The 14,406-nt window shown below is 46.0% G+C and overlaps 1 protein-coding gene across 2 annotated transcripts in view; it reads left to right on the forward strand.

The window, feature by feature from the left end:
- LOC138497547 (UDP-N-acetylglucosamine transporter) overlaps positions 1–14,406 on the forward strand; it is a 338,062-nt gene that overhangs the window by 174,434 nt on the left and 149,222 nt on the right. For both annotated transcript variants that reach the window (XM_069621088.1, XM_069621089.1), the window contains exon 5: positions 4,663–4,837. In XM_069621088.1, coding sequence (XP_069477189.1) covers positions 4,663–4,837 — 175 coding nt within the window. The remainder of the gene's footprint in view (positions 1–4,662; positions 4,838–14,406) is intronic.

Here is a 14,406-nt window from a genome sequence, read left to right on the forward strand (position 1 = left end):
TGCCCAGTCCTGTCTTTCTGCAGTGATTGATAGAGGTTTATCTGCACAATGATGGGTAAATACTATTAATGTACTTCGAAATGCTCTTCCATAGAACATATATGCACTGGATACCCTTACATGTGTGTGTTTATCATTGCCGCTAGTGGATCATGATCACTCTGTTCTTTAATCAGGACCTCAAAGTTGCACATCTTTTTTTTTTTTTATAATTTTTATTTTTGATCCGAGAGTTACAACAGTCCTAAACTGGTTGGCAGTTGGCGAAGCACATCGATCACAACAACATAGATAGACATTAACAGTATAGATTGCACATTTTCACATTGCATAGCAGTACTAGAGTGGCAACGTCTGATTATCTTCTCCATCAGATATCATATTACACAAATATAGCCTGAACAGTGCCCATATATCTTTGGGACGGCATCTCGATGGCAATGTTATATTTAATTGTTCCTCCAGTTCGTTAATCATTGACAAGTCTTTCAAGAAGTCCAGCCGCATTGGAGGATGTATTGATTTCCAACATTTCAGTATATTACGTTTTGCAACCACACATGCCAAGTTAAATTGTCGTCTAGTGGTGGTAGCGGTTTTACCGATATCCCCAAAGAGATATTTCAGTGGGGAAGGTGTGGCAGGTATCGCCGTGATATCTTCCAGGATCTCCGCCACCTGCCCCCAGAATGCAGTGACCGGTGGACAGGCCCAGTACATATGAAAAGAGTCTGCGTCAGGGGCAGCGCATTTAGGGCATTTTCCTGTGTGACCTTGTACAAATTTAGCCAACTTAGCTGGGGTATAGTGTAGCTGATTAAGAACCTTAAACTGAATGAGCCGAAGCCCTAAGTTGCACATCTTTTTAAGAGTAAAGGCATCCTATAGTCTATAATTGACTGCCACTGCCAAGAAGAGACAGTACATTTATCAGTTCTGTATCTGAGCATTCATTCAGTTCCGCCGAAGTATGTTGGGACATAAATTCACACAGCTGTTTGCCTGTTGCCATGTCTTGTTCAAAAGATTGATGGCTAGAAACTTATTGTGGTAAAGATATTAATTGTAGCCTGCAGAGAATGAGCCCACATTGTGTATCTAAAGCATATTGATGACTTTGGAGAAAAAGCATTAAACAATAGATCTGATAAAAAAAATAATTAAGAACCTCTACAAAGGTGCCGTGCAACATAATTTAGCTCCTGTGATGATCTGTTGCAATGTGCAGAACTCGTTAGGCTTTGCCATTTGACAGCAGCCTGTCCTTCCAGAAACGCTGTTAGCGAGAATTCTCAGATATGTGCTAATTCCTCTCTACCTTAGAGACCCACAGCAGCTTTACTGGATTTTGAGGACTTGAATTTTTAGCCTGGAGAGAGTGAGACCCTTTTTTCCACTCTCTCTTGCAATTTAATGTGATTTTGAACTCTGTTTCTTTTGGTTGTGGAGTCTGACAAGCTCCACAGGGATCATCGTTTTACATTGTGTCACACAGCCCCTTCAGTGCAGTGTCGCAGGGAAGTCTTTTAGATTTCCCAAGGTTTAAATACCTTCTCTTGTATAAACTACTGTTTCCCAATTGACTTCACTCACATTGTAACTTTCTAGACCAGCACACACTTCTTACAATAGGGTGCTGGGGGATGGGGGGTTACTTAGTATCCCCTTTGTCTAGCGTCTCATGTAAAAATGTTATGTTACCCTTTCCTCAATGAATGGCTGGTGGCAGTGGTTTACTTTTAACTACCGTGGTGTGCATTTACCGCAGGCTACGTTGGCAGCCGCGGTAAAGCACCCAAGGGTGCAATTTTTGTCAAAAAAGGCCCCAGTCTTCTTTTTTCACCATTTCTTTGTGGATAGGTCCTTCTAGAGTTTTACTCAGGTTTGGTCCCTTTGTTTGTTTTGTCTTTGGCGGGATTCACGAGTGAAGCCCTCCTCTGGCGCCAGGGTGTCTGGCAGAGGTAGGAAGCCAGGGAGGTGTTTAGTCTCCTAGGAGACAGGAATGCACTCTTAGGTGATTGGCTGGCTGGGTGACTGACAGCTAGGCTGGAATGAATGGGAGAAACCTGCATAAAAGGCAAGGCTTTTTGGCTTGGAAGGCTTAGTCGACCACTGGATGAAGGGATCCGAAGAAGAACTTGAAGAGGACGCCTGCTGCAACTCCTGCACTGTTCATTTGCCCAGTGAAGCCCTGCTGCTGTGCGGTGCTGAAACTCCAATTTCGTTTCAACTAGAGAAGCCCTATAAGGACGACTTCTCCCTTCGAGTTGGTGGGACCAATCCACTCCAAAGTAAGCCACCTGGACATTCCCTTGGAGCTGGTTGAAATTCCACTGCAGTTGCTGTTGGAACCGAATAGCCAGGGAGAGGAACACCAGATTTTGTGCATTGCTTAGAAGCTGGCCAAGAGCTCCAGGAAGATCCTCCGGACTCCCAGGAAACAGGACTGACCGATCCTGAGCCACCTCAACAGAGTGCTGCTCCCCAGATGCAAAGAAAGCCCATCTCCACTGCCAGGAAACACGGTGTTGCTATTTGCGGTAGACGCGAGGAGCTGAAACACCGAAGTGCTACTTGTTTGAAGATTGTCGGTTGCGGTCGGTGATCGTCCCATTGCAGTGCAGGAGTCCCCAGAGGACTTGCCTCTTGTCCCAACAACTGAGGCCCAGGAACACCAGGATCTTCAGAGCTGCACAGGGAACAGAAGCCATCTGCTGCACTTTTCTTCAACCTAAAGGTACTGTACAGCCTAAGAGAACTTAACCTCTTGTTGTGTAACCTCACTTGTCCCCGTTGGAGACTTGTCTTGGTTTCATCTGTAGAGTTGCTAACAGCTTCTTTGCCTCACAAGCCTAGTCAGCTTGTGGCCCTACTTTGATTTCTTCTATTCCATCAAGACTTCTAAAACATTGTGCAATAGTTTTACTTGCCTCCAAGAAGTGCTTCAGTTCACCTTGTCTTTTGCTAACTTAACATTGGCTGGCCTCGGGCTGGCCTAGCTCCCTAAATGACTCTTCTCTCCTCTGCCTATGTGTTGTCTTCCTTCCAGGAAGAGGTTAACTGACTTTGCATTGGGGGTTATTTATTTTGAATGTACTTACCTGCTTAAGAATGATTGTGTAAATATTGGTCTTATTCTGAAACCTCTTTTCTTTGACACTCCTCTCAATAGTGTTCTAAATGCAACAGTGATATATTAATGTCCCCAGCACCCTAACTATTAATGTCACCTGAGGGTGTAGGTAGTGTCTGTGGGCCATCCCAAAAGGGTACTTACTGATTTAGAAAACTAAGAGTGTGTATTTTGAAGTGTATTTGTGTGTTGCTTTATATTGCCACCTTTTGAAGAAGGCTTACTCTAACTGACTGTTAAATGAATTAATTGTTTAATCAAGAAACCTTGTGTATAAGAGTTTATTTGAATACTTTTCACTGTGAATCTCTGTGTAACTCCCCTACAGCTCACAGTGTCCCCTCTTGAGATAAGCCTGGCTGCTCAACACGCTACCAACTGTGTAGTACAGACTTGTACCAAAGGTGTGGTTCCTATTGCCAGGAGATCAGGGTTGTTGTAGTGCACCAAAAGGGTAATGCATACAATCTTGCCTAACAAACACATAGCCACGAAGGCCCAAACAGCTTGATTCCGAATATCCATCCTTTGCAAAATCAAACCCTTCATCTTGCCACAGGACTTGCGGACCATAGTGCAGGCCTTTGTGGTCTTGAACATCGATGTTGGGGGGAGGGGGAGATGCCCTCCTGACTGTGCTCCAAGCTGCTCACTTGGCTACCCTAAAGACTGTCCACCAGGCAGCAGCACATCTTGTTACAGGTGAATGGATATATGACCAAATCATCCCTGTCCTACGCAAACTGCATTGGCTTCCTCTCCAGGCCAGAATATTGTTCAACTGCATGTTTCCTCTACAAAGCAGTCCCAAGTAGAACACCAGCATACCTGGCGGCTATGCTCTACATATCTGGTGGCACAAGCTCCTCGCGCATAAATCGACTTGAATCACAAGTCGTCTGCAAAGGAACGACCCGGAATCAATCCTTCTCTTGTCACGCATCCACCCTCTGGAACTCGTTCCCAATGTCGGCTCGGAATACCCCCACAATTCTCCAATTTCTCAGTGTGGCTTTTTGAATAACACCTGGCCAAGATCTAATTCCAATGGATGCACAGACCCAAAGTCATAGTAGTGTGCTACTGTTAAAAGATGCCAGCCCAAATGCTGACTACCCACACTCTGTACAGCACTCCTCTGTTCTTGATAACATTTATAATTATTTAGTTGAAACTGTCAGGCATGGTCAAGAGGTGATTCGGTGTTAAACCTGTTGCAGAAAAATGTATGCCTTCTTATTCTAGTGCAATTTGTGTACGATTTGTGATTTCAACTCTGTTTTCGTTTGTAGAAAACAAGATTGTTGACTTTGGCTAAAGATCATACCTTACTCAAACAGTTGTAACTATAATGAAGATTGCATGAGAAATATCATGATAGGCATTTGAAGGATTCATCATAATTTGCGTCTGGTAGGATTAAAAATGTGGAGTTGGTCGGCAGGTTTTAGTACAGGATTCATTTGTCTGTGGCTGTTGTGGATCAACATAACTATTTGCTCACATTTGCTTCCACTATTTCTGTGCAGTGGCCCACGGATGATGCTCCAGAGTCTACACACAAGGAGGTGTCGGCGGGATCCCAGTTCGTAGGTGTCGTGGCAGTTCTCATAGCCTGTTTCTCCAGTGGTTTTGCAGGGGTCTATTTTGAAAAGATTTTGAAGGAAACTAAGCAGTCTGTTTGGATCCGGAACATTCAGCTTGGTGAGTCTCCTGTTTTTGTTTTCCAAGGTTCACTATGCAGATTTTAAAAAGTAAATTGTTTACGCACAATGTATTTCTAAATCGTTTCTCACACCTTTATTGTGATGTCGCTGACCATATTTGAATCTGTCATACAATTCAGAAAATGTTGCATTTGTATGTGTATGAGAGGAGTTAATTCATTGGTCATTTGGCGTGCTAGTGGCTGACGTTGGTGAATAAATACATTCTTTGTTGAATTTGAATAGTGATTTAAGGTAAAATTATTTTAATACACAAATATTAACTCGTGTACTTGATGCGAAGGGGAGGCCTCCCGGGAGAACATCGCTAAGATAAGAGAGTTACAAAGGGCTAGCAGTGAACTTTGGGATAGACTTTGTAAGCTAAACTACAAGAAATACATAGAGAGGCAGCATGCAGGAGGAGACAAGCAGGATAGGTTACTGGCCTGGTTATACAAAAATGAGACACCCCGACAGGTGATCAGAGAAGTCAAAAAATGCGAAAGGTCAGATTTGTAACACCCAGGAAGGAGTAAATGAGGAGTTCCTTAAATATTATAAATGCTTGTATGAGGATGTAGGCGGAGAAGTGGGTCAAGAAATGCAGGACACGATAGAAGATTTAGAGCTTCCCACCTTAGATGACTCAGAGCGAGCTGAGCTGGAGGCCCCAATCACCCCAGACGAACTAGACGTAGTGATCACACATCTGCCCACGTGTAAGGCGCCTGGGTCGGATGGGTCGCCCAGTGAATTCTATAAAGCATATAAGCAGGAGCTACTCCAGCCACTGCTGGCCATGTTTAATGAGGCCTACGAACAAGGGAAACTGCTGGAATCTCTCTGTGAAGCAGTGATCATCCCGCTCTTGAAACCGAGCAAGCCGAATGCGGACTGTGGGGCCTATAGACCCTTGTCGATGCTTAATCAAGATAGCAAAATACTCATGGCAGTGCTTGCCGATAGGCTTAAGCGAGTAATTGGCAAGTTGATACACACGGACCAGACAGGATACATCCCCGGCAGAAATATTATGGATAACCATAGGCGGCTTCACCACATTATCGATCATACTGAAAAAGACCCAGGCGAACTGGCCATAGTGTCGTTGGACACGGTCAAAGCCTTCGACTCAGTGAGGTGGCCGTGGCTGATGGCGACCCTGAAGGGGTATGGGATAGGACCGAGGTATATTAGATGGGCCAAAATGCTATACAGCTCCCCGATTGCAAGGGTTAAAACGGGTACTATAATTTCTGATAAGTGGCAACTCAGCAGAGGGACTAGGCAGGGATGCCCCTGGTCGACCATGCTGTATATTCTTGCGCTAGAGCCATTGGCAGTTTTTTTTTTAAACAACTTTATTTATATTTGCCCACAGGTTATGCACATACATTAGTAATTTACAATTGTACAGACATATTACATATATAATTCAGTTGCTTTCCGTGTCTAGTTCTGATTCATTTAGTTCAGCCAAATATTGCTTGTATCGTGCCCATATGTTTCTGGGTCTGCTTCGTGGGGTGACCGAGTCAATATACAGTTCTTCAGTGTCATTAATCCAGACCATGTCCCTGTTCCAGTCGTCTATTGTGGGGGGGTTGTGCGTTCTTCCACCTCATTAGTATGACCCTCTTGGCTATGAGTAAACCCAGGTTCAGCAATTTCCGCCACGTCGGATTCATTTTTTCTTCTGCCCCCAACATGCAAGTGCGAGGTGTCCATATCACTGGTTGATCTGCCATTTTAAGTGCTTCGCATACCTCTTCCCAATAGCGTCTCAATTTGGTGCAGGCCCATAGCATATGATATATATTTGCATCTTCGGTTATACATCTTGGACAGGCACCTTTTGAGGTAGGATATATTTGCTTCAGCTTTAATGGAGTATAGTGTGTTCTGTGCACTATTTTATAATGTATCAGTTTAAACCTTGAGTTGCATGATATCCCTTTAGTCAGTCCGCAAATCTGGGCCCATTCTTGTTCGTCTATCCGTTGGCCCAGATCTTTTTCCCATCTCCCTTTAGCTGTGTGGGCTACTGCTGGGCGTGTTTGTATCACAGTTTTGTATAGTGTAGATGCAGTTACCTTCTGTGTTCCTCCTGTGAATATATAGCCTAAAGGCATGTTTATTTCTGGCTCTTCTGGAAATGTCCGGTGGATTTGCTGTGTGAAGGTTGCGACTTTGTGGTATTGCTGTTTATTTGTGTTCGTATTGCCCAGTGTATCTTTAATATCCTCCCATGATTTAAAGTGTTGGTCCGAATACAGCTGCCCCCATTGTGTGATACCTTTGCTGCTCCAATGTCTAGCTATTTCATTTTCATTATTGAGTGGCGTTTGTGGATCTCCCCATATAGGCATACTCTGGTGATATAGTTTGTTGACACCAAATATGTCTGCAATTCTGGACCATGCTGTGATTGTGACTCTAGAGGGGTTGATCGTATTGTAATGCTTTGGGGTGGGTCTAGTCATCTTCTGCAGCGCCTCTACTGCCTCCCTCTCCTGCGGCGACCCAGTTATGTCAGTAGGGTGAAGAAAGCATGTGGCCCATTTGGCTGCCTGCTGTGCCTGTGCAGCCAAATAGAGTTCCATGTCTGGCGCAATCAGTCCTCCCCTTGGGTATGTGTCTGTCAAGACTCTCCAGCTCAATCTGGGGTGTCTGCCCCAGACAAATGCTATACAGGCGCTATTTATTTTGGTGAACAGAGCACGACCTGGCCACACTGGGATTGTGGTAAAGAGATAGAGAAGTTTCGGTAGTATCACCATTTTAATTAAGGCTATCTGTCCTGCCATTGATATTGGGAGCACGGTCCATCGTTTCATTTTTGCACATAGTGTTTCGCCTAGTGTCGTGTAGTTCAGTGCTTGGGATAGTTGGGCCGTTCTGGCTATGTGGGCCCCTAGATATATTATGTGTATCAGACTCCATATGAGTCCGTGAAGGTTCTGGGGTTGTGTTGTGGCGTCTGTGAGCGGAAATATTTCTGACTTGTGGGGGTTGAGGTGCAGTCCTGAGTATTCGCCAAACTTCCTGACCTCTGCTAGGATCTTGCCTAGCGTCCTGTCTGGGTTTTTTAAATATAAAAGTATGTCGTCTGTATATAGCGTAATGATTTGTAGTTTTCCTTCGAGGTATAACCCAAACGAGCTGTATCTTGATCTAAGGATGTCTGCTAGTGGTTCTATCACCAGGGAAAAAAGCAGGGGGGAGAGCGGGCATCCTTGTCTGGTACCTCCCAACAGTTCTAATAAGTCTGTGAGGGTTCCATTCACTCTGATCCTTGCATATGGTCGTGTGTATAGCACCTGAATCCACTTTATGAAGTTTGGGCCAAATCCATAGTTGCGCAGCACTCCAAAGAGGAAGGGCCATGAGACTGTGTCGAATGCTTTCTTCATATCTAGGGATACCGCGACCCCCTGAGTGGTGGCCGGTATAGACGAAATTATCTGGTGGCATCGTCTGATGTTGGTGGCTGCAGATCTACCTGTAATAAAACCTGCCTGGTCTTCGTGTTTCATATATGGCATGTATGGTGTAAGTCTTGCCGCTAGCACTTTGGCCAGGATCTTGGTATCTGTATTTATTAGTGATAATGGGCGATGTGATCCACATTCTTCCAGGGGCTTGCCGGGTTTAAGTAAAAGTGTGATTATTGCTTCCCTGGTGGTTTCGGGGAGTTCTCCCATTTTCAGAGCTTCCTCCCAGACAGCATGTAATCTGGGAGTCAGAATTGGGCTAAACTCTTTATAGAATTCAGCTCCCAGCCCATCTGCACCTGGTGCCTTTCCTTTGGGAAGAGCTTTTATTGCCATATTTATTTCGGCCTCAGTGATGGGTGCCTCTAGTAGTTCCCTTGTCGATTCTGCGATGAGTGTTGTCGGTATTTTGGATAGGTATTGTTCTATCTCGCTGTCTGTGACAGTGCCCTGGGGGGAATATAGTTCTTTATAGAACTTGTAAAATGTGTCTTTTACCTCATTCTGGTCTGTTGATACTGTACCATCGTCTCTTTGTATACAGGGTATATTAGTGGGGCCCCGCATCGTTCTGGCTAGTAGTCTCCCAGGGCGCTCCCCTTCACCGTATCTACGTGCTGCTATGGGCCTGTCGAAATATCTTATCTCTTGGTCTGCTGCTTCTCGGTACTCCTCTAGTTTGGTCTTAATTTCAGTGCCCAATTGTGGGGTCGGGGCAATGGTATACTGGGTCTGTAGTGTTGATAATTGCGCCTTGAGTCTTTCCAGTCTAGCCCTAATTTCTTTAAGGATTCCCCCTTCAATGGATATCGAGTGGCCTCTTACGCAGACTTTGAATGCTTGCCAAAGTGTAGCCTGGGTTGTGACCGAAAATTCATTGATCTCGAAGTATTCTTGAACATATTGCACCATTGAATTTTTATATACTATGTCAATTAGGGCTGCTGGCTTGAATCTCCATGGCGGCCTTGGGCTGGTTTTGTCTGGGATTTGCAGTGTTAGTTGTATCCGGGAGTGATCGGAGTAGGTTCTGGGATATATGTGGGCTTTCGTTACCCAGGCCATGCTATCATTGTCTATTAGCCATAAGTCAATTCTAGAGTGCATATCGTGGACTGTGGAGTAGTAGGTGTATTCTCTGCTACCCGGGTTCAATGTTCTCCAGACATCCTTTAATTTTAAATCTGTCATTTGTGTAAGTATTGTCTGTGCTGTTTTGGTTAATGTTCTGGCCTGCGTCGATGTACGATCTAACTGTACATCCAGTATCGTGTTGAAATCTCCCCCGCATAGCACCCGGGCTGTAGGGTATTTCGCTAGTTTTTCAAACACTGTGGAGTAGAATCCTGGCTGGTCAGTATTCGGGCCATATATATTTAAGAAAACTATTTCTCTATCATATAGCCTGCCATGTACTAGAACATATCTCCCATCAGGGTCACATTCGGTCCCTTCACAGACAAACGGTAGTGTTTTGTGTATCAATATCGCCGCCCCCCTTGCCCTTGTGGAGTAAGTCGTGAAGTATTGATGAGTGCCCCAATTTGCTATCAATAGTTCCCCGTGTCGTGGGCCTATGTGTGTCTCCTGTAAGAAAATTATCTTGGCTTTTTGTCTGTTGAGGTAGGCCATTATCTTCCTCGTCTTGATCTTGGAGCCCAAACCCCTAACATTCCAACTCAGTACATTAATGGTTTCAGCTTTAGGCCTATCCATTGTCTATGAGGTATATGCTATGTTGTGTGTCTCGGTATGTCTGCGTTTTTTGCTCAATAGATTCAGTGCTTAGAACCTGTGTGCTTTTTTGCTTTACAACCTTGTTTTTTAAACAAAACTTCTGAGAACAACTCCCCAACATTCCCAAGTTAGACCCTCCCCCTCCCTCACAGTTCCCTTAACTTCAACTGTGTCTGTCCCCTTCCATCCCTCCCCTCCCCACAACATTTCGAGCACCTGCTACAGGGGGGGGCTGCGGCGTCTCCAGTGCCCGAGCCAACTTAATGATAAGTATTTTGTCCGGTTCACTCCTGTTACACTCACACATCTCAGAGCTTTTGGGATGATAATTCGGTTGTTGTTTGAGACATGCATGTTTCTTTTCATTTCTAGCATCCCAGACATGAACCTCCCGGAGGGAAGCTTCTGACAATGTTGTTCCTTCGCATTTCGAGATCATGGTAACTGTGTTCAGATTTCAGATTGTCCACATCAACCACACTTTAGGGCTGTCCATTACTAAGGGGAATATGCGTTTCAATAAATTTCGCCGCCTCTTCGGGAAACGTGAAAAAATATGGCTTATTCTGATGTTGAATTTTGAGCCTGGCGGGGTAGAGCATTGCATATTGTACCTGTCTTTCACGCAGCATTTTCTTAATTCCTGTAAAGTGTTTCCTTTCTTGTTGGACCGCCAGGGTGAAGTCTGGAAAGATGCAGATGACATTTTCCTCCCATTTTAGCTCTTGTTTCTCTCTAGCGGTTTTTAGAACCAGATCCCTGTCTCTGTAGTTCATCATGCGTGCTATAATGGGCCTGGGATATGCTCCGGGTTTTGGCTTTGGGGCTAATGATCTGTGCGCTCTTTCCACTATCGACGTCGGTGACCATCCCGGATCTCCCAATAGTGTGCGCAAAAGGTCCTCTATCGCTTTCTCCATTGGACCCTTTATTGCCCCTTCCGGAACACCAATTATGCGGATATTATTTCTCCTGGACCTCGCCTCCAAATCTTCACACTTGCTTTTTACTGTGCCTAGTTCGATGGCCATTGTGGATACCGTGTTCTTCAAGGACTCCAGAATGTCTTCAGTGCTAGATATCCTGGATTCCGCCTCGGTCATGCGAGTGGTTGTCTTGTCTAGTTGTGCTTTTATATTGGCGACTGTTGCCGTGATGCCATCCAGCTTGTCTGTGAGGGCCGCGAATCCCTGTTGCGTCGCCTGAAAAACTGTCTGTGGGTCCATCATGGTGGCCGGGGGGTTTTGACTCTCATGCACGGGTGTTACCTCGTCTCCGTCGGTTTCCGTTTCTTTCTGCATCGTGGTCGTGTATTTATCGATGGTCCCTCTGCTTTTCTTTGGTCCAAAATTTTTGGGCATCGTCTCTGGTCTGGGGCCTCTCTCAGACGTGTGTGGTTTATGCCTGTACCCCCCTGTTATAATGTGATTGTGGATTCCTTTCCTGGTACGTGACAATGTTGGGGGCTGATCCGTCTTGCTGCCGGATTAATGGCCTGCGCCTCCGAGCTCTTAGCGTCTGTGTTCTAGATATGGGTATCTCGGCGGAGGGAAGGTGAGCTATTCGGCCTCGGGACCGCCCTCCCTCGCCATGGAGGTTGTGCAGGATCCCCCTTATCCACTGGGGGGGGGTCACAGCGCTGTCTACAGGGTGCGCAACGGGCAGTGATATGATATGGGCCGTCGCTTGCTCATGTTGCCGGCGCGATGAAGGCCTATGGGGTCCGCGGGCGCTCCTCGATGGTCGGAGCGCCCGCAATTCTCGTCCGCTGGATAGCTGGTGAAGCGAGCGGTCCACTGCCGTCACGCCCGCCGGCCCAGGGCGGGGCTCCTCCCCTCTCTCGTCGGCCGCCAAGTCTCAGGCCGCTTCGTGGGACTGCCGGGCTTTTATCTCCGGAACCGCTGCTTCGATCAAACCCAAATTTCGTGTGGGTGGTCGGGTTGTATTGTTATCCTCTCTCCTCCAAAATCGCGTGAAACCGGGTCGGGCAAGTTGTCTTTTTTTGGCTCGCGGCCCTGATTTCCGCCGGAGCTCACACGAGAGGCGCCATTTTCTCACGTGCGCAACAGCGCCCCAGCCATTGGCAGTTTGCCTAAGGCAGCAATACGGGGAGGTGGGGATACAAATGACAGGAAACACGCATTTGATATCACTCTACGCAGATGACATGCTCCTCTATCTGCGCTACCCAGAGGAGAACGTGCAATATGTGCTGGAATTGATGGACCGGTACGCAGCCCTCTCCGGCATTTCGGTAAACACTGCGAAGTCAAGCATATTCCCCTTAGGGAGGTACAAAGGTGTTCCACGGGATAAACTGCCGTCTTACAGATACCCTGGCAGACCGAGACGTTTAGATATTTAGGCATAAATATGTACCATAAAATAGAAGCAGAGCACAAGCACAATACGGAGAAAGCTGTTGAAAGCATAAAGAATAGCATGGTGTTCTGGTCCAAATTACTCCTGGCCATGATGGGAAGAGCAGCGCTGCTCAAAATGGTGGTTTTACCCAGACTGCTGCATTTTTTTGTAAATGTCCCGTTTTTGCTCCCCAGACGCTTCTTTGCTAAACTTCATAGCCAATGTAGGGGCTTCATTTGGCATAATTCCAGGAATAGGGTGGCCCTGTGGAAATTACAAAACTCGTGTGACAGGGGAGGCATAAACCTACCGAATTTTGAATTGTATTACCTGGCAGGACAGCTGTTATATGTTTCCAGATGGTTGGCCGCAGAGGATTCTGCGGAAGCTAGGCTCTTGCGGGGCGACTCGTCCCCATACTTTTTAAAAGAGACAGTATGGTTGCATAAGACAAAAGTGGCGAAGATGGGGCGATTGTTGAGGCTGGGCTGGGAGGTCTGGCGTAGAGCATGGAGAACTGTGTGGGACCCGGACCCGCTATCCCTGCAGGCTCCGCTGGTGGTGCTATGTGGTGAAGACTCCCTACTGATCAAAGGGGTCCGCAGATACTGAGAACCGGTGGGCCTGGAGATTCTGGGTAGAACTGAAGACGAAAATGGCCAGCCGGGGGGTGGTGCTTAACGTGGAGTCGGCTTGGGCATGCATGCTGGGGAGCTTCCCTAGGCCACGTACCCTAAAAAATATTAGCAAAATGAAAGACTTGGCCTATATTTTGGCCAAGCGCAGAATAGCAATGTGTTGGAAAGCGGCCCGCAGTCCTAGAGTAGAGATGTGGTGGGCAAAACTCCTTAAATGGGCAGAAGCAGAAACAGCGGTCTAGTACAAAGCAGTCACTAGAGGAGGGGAGGAGGAGGTATGTCCCCTGATAGCCTGGAGGCAACTGGTGACCTCGATGGCGAACCCCCACCAGGTTAACCATGATATGGAAGACCAGGACGAGATAATGATAATTGAGACACCTGAAGATGCTCAGGTAGATGGCACGGAAACGACGGCTGAAAGTTTTGGGGCGGTAGGGGGGAGGATGGAAGAGAGCAGTGAATAATGTAATAACTTCAATTTGAAAATGTACATCCGAAATGGTTGTAAGAAAAATATATATATATATATATATATATTACCTCGTGTAAGGTACACAGTATAATACGTAGACAAAAGATAAACAAAAAATGTATGTGGAAAGGAAAAACGTCTTTGGGAGACTGTTAGTGCAAAGCCGTGTCAAGAAGAAAGGTTATCCACAGGTTTAGGGTAATGATGAAGCATGAATGGTAACAGTAAATATAACCACAAAAGTGATGGGTGGAAGGTTTTGAATTAATCTGAACCACTGGCATTGCTCTGGGCCACCTTCCACACCACCGATTTTTAATCCGTCTGCGCCATTTCAAAAGTGGTCCAGCCATATGCAAATCAGTCAGGGACTGCCGCCAATGGTAGTAGCCTCTCCAGAATGGCTAGGCAAGGTCCCCTCTGCATGGAAACGCAAGCAACACCAGACATGTTTTGTCCTTGTTAGGCCTCCGGTCTGGAGGGTTGCCCAGAGCAATGCCAGAGGTTGATTCATTCTAAATCTTCCAGCCATCACTTCTTTGTTTTTGGTAACAGTAGTAAATATCCTGCCCCTCTAGTGATGCTTGAATGCAATATGCTTTTTCCTTTTCCATCTTTTCTTTGTTCTGTCCTTTTCTCTGTAGAGATGTGCATGCCTATACAGTTCAGTTTAGTTTAGTTTATTCATTTATAATGCGCACCAGACCCAGGGGTATTGTGTCTTGGAACTGGACTGAATAAGTATGAGGTCAAATAAAAGAATAGCTTGCTTTAAGTGTTTGCAGTATCCATCAATGGGTGCCTCTGGATTCCAAGCGCTGCCGAGTATTAGTGTGAATGTGTGTTGCGTGGGAAC

The sequence above is a fragment of the Ambystoma mexicanum genome, chromosome 5q (assembly GCF_040938575.1).
Source record: "Ambystoma mexicanum isolate Mex_15411 chromosome 5q, UKY_AmexF1_1, whole genome shotgun sequence".
NCBI lineage: Eukaryota > Metazoa > Chordata > Amphibia > Caudata > Ambystomatidae > Ambystoma > Ambystoma mexicanum.